This window comes from Schistosoma mansoni, chromosome W, assembly GCF_000237925.1.
Source record: "Schistosoma mansoni strain Puerto Rico chromosome W, complete genome".
Lineage (NCBI taxonomy): Eukaryota > Metazoa > Platyhelminthes > Trematoda > Strigeidida > Schistosomatidae > Schistosoma > Schistosoma mansoni.
In genome coordinates, this window is record NC_031502.1 from 13,996,862 (window position 1) to 14,006,756 (window position 9,895).

At 37.0% G+C, this 9,895-nt stretch overlaps 1 protein-coding gene across 1 annotated transcript in view; it reads left to right on the forward strand.

Moving 5' to 3' along the window:
* Positions 1-8,436, forward strand: part of Smp_146160 (hypothetical protein) — a gene marked incomplete at both ends in the record, with an annotated part of 45,137 nt that extends 36,701 nt beyond the window's left edge. The window contains one exon of the mRNA XM_018788640.1: positions 8,373-8,436. Within this exon, the coding sequence (XP_018654163.1) occupies positions 8,373-8,436 (64 nt within the window). The remainder of the gene's footprint in view (positions 1-8,372) is intronic.
* Positions 8,437-9,895: the final 1,459 nt, after the last annotated feature.

Genomic DNA, 9,895 nt, shown 5'->3' on the forward strand with positions numbered 1-9,895 from the left:
AGTGATCTGATTGAAGCGAATGATGATTATTAGATTCATTACTTTGACATCTGCAATCCAATCTAATACTTTTATTTTTAAGCTAATTAATAAAACATTAAATACTACCTTGAAGTAATATTATATTTTGTATCAGTATGTGGTAGATCCACTATTCGGATTGATTTGTTGTGTACTAGTTGTCTTCCTATGTAAATACTACAATTTTCTTAAGTATACACTGGATCTGCTTGTCTCAGTTACTTCTCTGAGGAATACTAGCTGAGACAAAATTGATAAAGGTTGTGTATGATGAGGGCTGTCTTGACTGTATTACTAATACCCCTCCATATTTTTATCTCTGGTGCCACAAGTCGGATCGCTTTATCTTGTCTTTCTTAATAGGATATTTTAGCTATTCTCTCGTAAGCTATGGAACAAAAGACAGCAAATGTCATTGGATGTTACTTGCGACATCGAAGCGTAGGCATTTATTCGATCTCTTACGACAGACCCGATAGGTCTGTTCATTTTAGTCGTTCAAAGATCCGTTTACCAAACGAGATTAGAAATCATCCGTATACTTAGAGTAGCCTATTTAGTAGTTAGTTAACAATAAGCTTTATTTTATATACTTGATAACTTGGCGAATCATTACATATATTCAGGGACGTGTCATTTAGAGTAAGAATTTAAATCACAAAGTTTTCATTTAAGATTTTTATGTAGTTTCTGTCTGGATTACCACAACAAAATCATCATTTGATATTTCTAGGTTTTTTTTAAAATAATATGACATGGTAACCAAAATATCTGGAGAAGAGTAAACGATTATAGTAATACAGTTAAAAGAAAAACCAAAGTTTTGGTGGGTTTAGTAATAAACTAGTAACAAATTTACTCCAAAGTTAGTTTACGTAAAGAAAATCGCGGGTATTTATATAGTTCAGGTCCTTAAAAGCCTTTGACGATAGTTCAGTGCTCCCTCATTCTGTTTTCCACAACCCAATGATTACTTAGTTTCTAGAATTTATATGTCGCTCACCTAATATGCTCGGCCCTAACGTTCGGTCAGTTAGCAACAACGTAGAACTTGGTACGTACGTACATCAGTTCGAGTTGCCATACCACATTAGCACAGAGATGCAGTTGTCGATTCAAATTCCATAGTGGTAGAAGTAGTTAGAGTATAAGCATGAATGTGAATGATTAGGGTTTGAAGGAGTACAATCCAGTGAAATAAATTTGGAAAAGAAAAGAAAAAAGGTACATGAAGAATTCAGAAGATTAGAATTTGGAAGAACACAGAGAGTGGATGCACCTTCGCCATTGCAAACGATTTTGAGCCATGTCATTCAAGGTCTGTAACCATCGGTTGCTATCATCTCGCGGATCCCAACCAGGTAGTCTACACCTACCAACATGGCTCAGTCCACTTGTCAGTGACTTCATGGATTTGTGCCACGTTTTGGTCTGGCCGCCCCTAGCTTTCTTCCAACCTACTCCTACACCATAAAACATCGCACGTCGGGGCAGTCGGTGGTTGGGCATACGTAACACGTGTCCCATCCACCTCAACTGATGAGGTTTCACTACTTCATCAATCGGTTCGCCATCCTTACCTAGTACCCGTTTCTTAACAACTGCATTACTTACCCGGTGGTCCAAGAATATACGAGCAATGCTTTGAAGACACCTATGATCGAATACCAGTAGCCTACGAATATCCTTTACTCTTACCGGCCATGTTTGACAGCCATAAAGTAGGACGGAACGAACTGCTGCACAGTAAATCCGTTCTCTGGTTGGTAGACGGTTATCTCTCCTGCACCATAAATGACGCGAGTTGGCGAAAGCTAGACGAGCCTTCTGTATCCGTGCTGAGATTTCGTCACACACCAGACCACAAGGGCTGGTGAGACTCCCAAGATAAGTGAAGCGGTCAACACGCTCAACTACTTCACTCCATATCATTAATTCGGGTGTCGATGTAACCCAATCCCGAAGTAACATTTTGCATTTCGAGGGGGAGAATCGCATCCCGAACATGCCTGCATTGTTGCTTACTGTGGTCAGAAGACTGCATTTTGTCAGCGTCTTTATCAAATAGAACTATGTCATCGGCATATTCTAAGTCAACAAGTGAATCTCCTGGTAGGAGTTCAACTTCTCTAAATTTAGATTAGGAAAATGTTATTTCTAAAAGCACGTCTGCGATAAATTCAAAGAAGAATGGAGAGAGTGGACAGCCCTGACGAACACCACTTGAGGTAATTAATTCTGATGCCAGTTCTCCATAAGCTCTAACTCGACCAGTTATGTTCGAATAGGGAGCCTGTATGAGGTTAATATTCTTCTTTGGTACTCCTTTCAGTGACAAACACTGCCATAGAACCCGACGATCAACAGAGTCAAATGCCGCCTTAAGGTCGAGAAATACTATCATTGTGGGGCTTCTGGATGTATGTCTATTTTCTGGGACCTGATGTAGAGTGAATATCTGGTCAATACAACCACGTCCAGGTCGGAAACCAGCCTGACGTTTTCCCTTTCTTATAGATTGGCACAATCAGTGATTGGGACTAGTCAGATGGAATTATGTATAGTTCCCAGATGCTACCTAAGCCTTCATTTAATCTCGCTGCTAGTACTGGACCACCATCCTTAAAATTCTCAGGGGTCAACCTGTCAGGGCCTGCTGCTCTCCCTCGCTTCAGATTTCCTATAGCTTTTTCAACCTCGTAAAGTGTTGGAGGATTTACATTTACCTGCCATCCAGGTCGGAAACCAGCCTGGTTTTCTCTGGTCTGCTCTTCATGAGCTTTAGTTGGGCGTCAAACTATTACCCCTCGTGGAGGAGCATAGACCGCACAGCAGCTTTCTCCATCCAACCCTGTTCTAGGCAATCCTTTCCAGTTAACATTCATCCTCTTCATATCTGCTTCTATTTCTCGGCGTAATGTTTTCTTTGGCCTTCCTCTCTCTCGTTTACCTTCAGGATTCCAAGTTAGGTATTGCCTCCCATAAAACGCTGTTTCTGATAGTATCCGACCAGTGAATGTTGGGTATTTTGCGTAAGCAACTGCTTATCAATACTTGTACCTTCTCGACGATGTATGTAGTAGTTCTCCAAGTTTCACCTCCTCACAGAATAACTGTCTTGACCTCCTCACTTTAAAGTTAGTTGAGAGTTGTTTTGAGTCCCATATGTTCTACAATTGTAGAAATGCTGCCCTTGCTCTGACAATCCTCGCCTTTAAGTCTACATCCGATCCTTCTTGTTTATCAATGATGCTTCCCAGGTACGTAAATGTTTCTACATCTTCCAGAGTTTCGCCATCAAGTGTGATTGGGTCGGTGTTCTCCGTGTTGTATTTGCGAATCTTGCTTTTTCCTTTGTGTATGTTGAGGCCTATTGATGCAGAGGCTGCTGCTACATTCGCTGTCTTCGTCTGTATTTGTTCGTGTGTATGAGAGAGTAGGGCTAGGTCATCTGAGAAGTCCATATCGTCTAATTTATTTTGAGGTGTCCATTGTATTCCGTGTTTCCCCTCAGATGTCGAAGTCTTCATAATCCAGTCAATCACCAGAAGAAAGAGGAAAAGGGAGAGTAGACAGCCTTGTCTGACTCCGGTCCTCACTTGGAATGCATTAGTCAGCTGTCTTCCATGCACGACTTTTCACTGTAGTCTGTCGTATGAGTTCCGGATAATGTTGACAATCTTCTGAGGAACTCTCTAGTGTCGAAGAAGTTTCCATAATGTTCTCCTGTCCATGCTGTCAAACGCCTTCTCATAGTCACTGAAGTTGATGTAAAGTGACGAATTCCACTCAGTTGATTGTTCAACGATGATCCGTAGTGTCGCAATTTGGTCTGTGCATGACCGATCCTTACGGAATCCAGCCTGTTGATCTTGAAGTTGGTGTCTACTGTGTCTTTTATCCGGTTGAACAACACTCTGTTGAAAACTTTTCCTGGTACTAACAACAAACTGATGTCTCTGTAGTTCTCATTGGTATCTTGATGAGGTATCCTTGTTTCCAGTTTGTCTGTGGCACTTGTTACTCCTGCCAAATCTTCTTGAATAGAAGGTGAAGCATGTTTGCAGTTACTTCAATGTCTGATTTCAGTGGTTCAGCTGGTATATTGTCAGATCCTGTCGCTTTCCTGCTCATGATTTGTTTGAAGGCCATCGTGATTTCTTCGATGGAGCTGGTCTATTCAGCATTTCCTCGAAGCATTCTGCCCATCTTTTCCTGTGTTCTTGAATCTCCGTGATTGTCTTTTCTTTTTTTGTCCTTGACTGATCTCTCCGATTCGCTATACTTACCTGCCAGTTTCTTCGTTGTATCATATAGTTGTTTCATATTCCCTTCCGTTGCATCTTTTTCCGCCGTCGTTGCTAGTTCTCCCACGTACTTCTGCTTGTCGGTTCTAATGCTCTTCTTCATTTGATTGTTTGCTTCTGTGTACTCTGCTTGCGCCTTGACTTTCTCTGCTCGTGTTCGTCTGTTGTTGATTGCTGTCTTCTTGTTCTTGTTTGAATTCTATCCAGAGTTTCCATAGAGATGGATTCCTCATGATGGTGCTTCTTTCGACCCAGAACCTCCTGACACATTGAATTTAGTGCTTCCTTGATCCCTTTCCAGTTGTCCTCTATCGTAGTTTCTTGTTCTTTCAGTAGATCCTGTGAAGCTTGGAACCTGTCGTTGAGAGTTATCTGATTCCGAATACTGCCGAATTGTATCTTCCTATTTCCGTTGCTATTTGATTGGTCTTCCCGGTATCCTACATTGTCCGGACGTTCCATGTACCTATAAAAATTGTTTCTCCGGTCTCGCGGCTTCTTAAGGAACTCGGCTTTTATCCTGAGGCGTCAAAATTCTTCCTTCAACTTGGAGGGCAGAGTTTAAATGGTTTGAATTATTTTTTCTGCTTAGCGTTTTTTTAGCGGCTTAGTTTTCTACGGAATGGGGTCGCTAACCCCATGCCCAACCCTCCTCCTTTTTGTGGGCTTGGGACCGGCAGTAACTCTAGGAGATCTACAAGCGGAGTTCCAGTCTTATAAGTGAAGTTTAATTTGAAAAAAAATTAGTTAGAAAAAAACAATGAAGACTGTTAAATTTGGGAAACGCTTTGGGGAAATATGTTTATAGATTGCTTATATGTACTTATGGGAATTTTTATTCATAGTGTTTTTGTATTCGTATTGTCAGCTTTCATTTGACTCACTAACTTCTGAGCTATCTTTTGCCTTTCATGAATTGCAGTTAATCAACTATAAATTAGTTTTGTATCACAAGTGCCCTAGATATGTATCGACTTCGATTTTTTACTCTGTGGTTTTCGATTTACTAATCTATTGACTTAAGTAATACAAGATTTATAGGATAATTGGCCTGTCTTTTTAATGTTTTGATTGGAGGATTAGGAAAACGTGAATTTCGACAGCGTAAACAGTAACTGAGTAGTGGACACATTATTAGTGGGCGTAGGTAAAATTCTCAACAATTTATTCAGTTACTGTCATGTACTAATAATCAATGTGAACCTAGATGTTCTCTAAGCTTTCCAACCTAAACTTGACTCAAAGGGGATTTAAACTGTTGTGTTTTTAAATACCGATATTTGAAGATGTCATATTTTTCGGTGGGTGATCAGCGAATTTTGTAGCAGTCACTGAACTAGAAAGACATTTAAAATACACATTAAAAAGCAGTGATAAGTTAAATAGCAACTAAAACAAGTAAGATTTCCAGAGTGTTGTTAACCACATTATTCAATCACTGTTAATTCTAAAATTTGCATCTGTTAAGTAACAGTAGTTGTGAATAAACCGGATTCCAACTTTACCTACATACTACTTCTTAACATGCGTAAATTAAACGTCAACGAAGCCATCGGTCACGCAGACTTTATAACTTCGAATAGAAAGTATGTTGCAAACTAAATGATTTATGTAATAAGACATCAAAGTTTTGTGGGTTCTTAGTTTCACGTTCTTTGAAATTGGATGGAAACAATGTTCTTCAGATGAACATATCGGATCACTGATATTGATTTTTAAAAAATAAAAATTAACGTTTTACTGTAAGAAATAGGATTTCAGGCATCGTTTAAAAAGGATGAACGAGAATGGTAAAAACCAGCAATAATTGCCTTGACTGCATTTAAGGTTACTAACATGACAAATTTGTGCCTCATTGTTTTTAGCTACACGTTTATATATTGCACTCACGTTTAAGCAGTTTATCGAAACCATTTAATTAGTATCGTGTCTATTCAAATCATATCATTCAGTAAAAGCAAACCTTTAGGATTGAGATATTGAAGGTAGTACACTTTAGTGAATTTATAAAGTAACACTAAACATGTCACATTTTAAGATAATGCGGGATAAGTACAGATTGATCCTATCGACTGAGTTTGTATACACTTAGCTAATAACAATACAAAATATTAAACAAAGGGATATGCTTGTTCGTTTGCCGTATATTCAGAACTGTAATTTCACTAACCAAGCTATGTTGAAATTTTGTTTAGGGTCATATTACTATTTTCGGCTTTAATGTGTTGAGAACTGATGGGGTATCTTAAAATATAGCAGATTCGTTTTTCCGAATCTTGCTTTATTCAAAAATAAAAATACTCTTAGAGCTATGTTGAACGAAATCGTGGTCAGAATAATGTTGGCGTAATGAACCTTGTGGCTTGAAAGAATACAGCAACTGAATGAAATTGCTAAGATTTATTTGATATGATCACAAATTAATCAGTTCAAGATTGTTTTTAATTATCAAAACTTACTCAAAATAATAACATATCTAAGTTTCCGAAGTTGCGATATCTTTAGACTAGATACTTGGGTGTTCATATCACCAAAATATATTATAGAGGGTAATGAAAACTAGCTGATCGAAAATACTGGGGCCTCATCCCGACCGTTTGTTATTTATTGGTCAAATATCATCTACATTTGTTCCATACATTTTAGCTAGTTATTCGGAATATCGCACAATTCGCCAATATTATGTCTCATTACATTAAACTAACAAGAATGATATAAAATCTAAAAGAAATAAGGGTGTTAATGACATTTTTATTTTTCCGACTCTAGAAATCTCGAATATGGGACCTTAAGAAAAATTTCTTATGCAGCTCTGCAGTAGTAAATTCTGAATTTAATATGACGTTGATGTCTGATAGAAAAATCCGACTACTGTAGCAAATTAGGATGGCTATCATTCTCTTCAGTTCAGTTGTTATATGGTTTCCATAGTGGAAACGATGATATTCAGAGATTTGAAAATTTTCCATTTTCATGCACTTGGTTTACAGAATACATCTTTATATGAAATTCTGTTGTAAGATAAATATTCGAATAAATCTTCATAAGATAATTCGAATTTTTGTTAAATATGTTCGAGTGGTTGAAATAAGTAAGAATATAAGGTAAGACCTTCAATTTTTAGTCAAATTAAAACTGTGTATAGATTAATGGAAATTTGTTTTCCTATGGAACAGTGGTTATTAATTTATGTGATAATTGAATATCTAATATTCAGATGACCTCAGAATATAATGATAATTATTATATATGTAAAATTGGAAACTGAATAATAAAAGTTGACCATATTCTTTCATAATTGGCCAATATATATTGATGGACAACTCTCAAACTCATATGTTTAAAGTTATTTTAAAAATTTCAATCATATCGTTTTTATCTGTTATATTAAATTCATTTCATTTCGAAATGAAAATTGGTCTCGGTTAAGAACATTCAATATCGATATTCATTCGTAATAACATGAATAGTTGTGTACAGTTACATACGTCCTCATATATACACACTTTTTACCTGATCACTATAATATTAAAAGCAATCAGTTTTTTTCTTAATGAAAGAGAATTTTACCATTGCATTTTCATTCAGTTTCATTAGTTGTCCTTATTACATCTGATAATGGAGAATTGCCAAAACACCGACATGAAGTTTTCCTTATATAAATGTCTTGAGACTGTTATTGAACTCGAAAATTACAAAGAAAGCTACACTTTTTGACACTATTTTTATTCCGGGCTTTTCACCAGTGTCAAAATCTTACCATTTTGATCTTTTATACTCTGAGCCCCAAATATTATCTAATGAAGGTGACAAATTTTTCCAAAACCCTATGAAAATGAGCTGATTAACGCAGCTGTACATAAACAGACTAGTTTTTAAAAACAATTGTACTTTGCAGTTTTCCGCTATAAGCTTTATGATTTGTAAAGGATTGTCAAATAATATCCTGAAGTGTTTTCCATAATGATCTACACTTTTTAGTTTGTTAATTTTTGTGTATGGTTGAACTCAAGGTCTATCATTATCTTATCCCATACACTGAAGTAAAATACCCAAGAAATGGGTATTAATGGTATTAATAGCTGGTGGTATCAGTGAGAATACATGATAGTTTTATAAGTCTTATTCGATAAAGGTTAGCTAGTTATGACCAACAGAAGACAAATAAATTACTATTTTGAGCAATAAGTTTTTTCCAGCGAAACTTAATATTGGTAGGATGATAACGAAAACGTAGAAAGACTTATACTGCAACTGTAATGCTACACAAATAGTATTCACTGTAGAAAAAAGACGTAAGATACATGAGTATTTATGTGATGCAAACCTGACGATTGATTTCCTTTTGCTTCAGTTAAGGGAGGTCACTCAGTTGGAGGCAAAAAAGTGTGTCACTTTCCAGTGCATCAAATAACTATGAGGAATCGTGCTTCGTATTCAGTCATTTTTTGTTATTCATTAGTTTATAAACGAATTTGAGAATATATAATTAAAGACGAAAGTGTAGTCAATGGTAATATTCTAAATACAAATCACAAAATCTGAAGCTTGAACATTTCGGAAGCTAATTAGTAAACAAAAGCACGCAAAATGACTGGATAACTTTCATATGGACAGTGTGTCGAATATCGACTAAATTATAGGATTAAAGTAAAATTCTTAAATGTAAATGATATGTATCGACACTAAAATGAAGATGAGAACTAAAGACAGATGAAAAAATATATTTTACAGATTTGCTTGCATTGATTATGCATCAACAAAGGTTGCACTGAGTTGGCACAAGTAAATGTTTCATTGAATTAAGGTATAGCCTCACGCTTGACCCCTTTGTACACGGTGATAAATTTTATAGATTTGCTGAAGTCGATATTAATGTCGCGTACTTCAATCAACGTTTATTTGTCTTTATGCTATACTATAAGTGTGATAGTGTTATTTAAAAACTTTTGATTTCCTTGGAAACCGGTGAATGTGCTAGCTCAGCACTGAAGTATGGTAACTAGGTTTGTTTAGATTAGATATCATACCATACATTTCCGTTACTTTGTTTATACAGATACAATCCGTTTGTTATTACTAAAATGAGAAGGGCGAGTTGCAGTGTTGATGTTACGTCCTTGATCTGTCTGCCCAATCATATAAAGAGGAGAACTTGTCTCGATCTAGGTTAAGGCCTTGACACTATAGGCTAACTGATTTAACCTTGGCACTAAAAATGCATAAGTCCGAATTCAAACTAATAACCTTAGACAGAGAGACGAAAAAAAACTACTTGATTAATTATCAGAAGGGGTTTTGTGGAGATTTTAGTAATTTTATAGAGTTGAGATCATGAGTCAATTGAAGCTAGACCACCATGAAAAACCTGGAAGCACTGGACGGCCGTTTCGTCCTATTATGGGACTCCTCAGCTGTGCGCATGGCGGATCTAGATAGAATAAGGGGTACTGCTTGAAGATGTTGATGTCAAAATTCGATAGGCGGGTGCGCGTAGCCCGACGCATTCTACCGTCGACTCTGGACGCGCGTCCGCCCGCGGCGGGGCGGGGGGCGGCGGCGGCCGG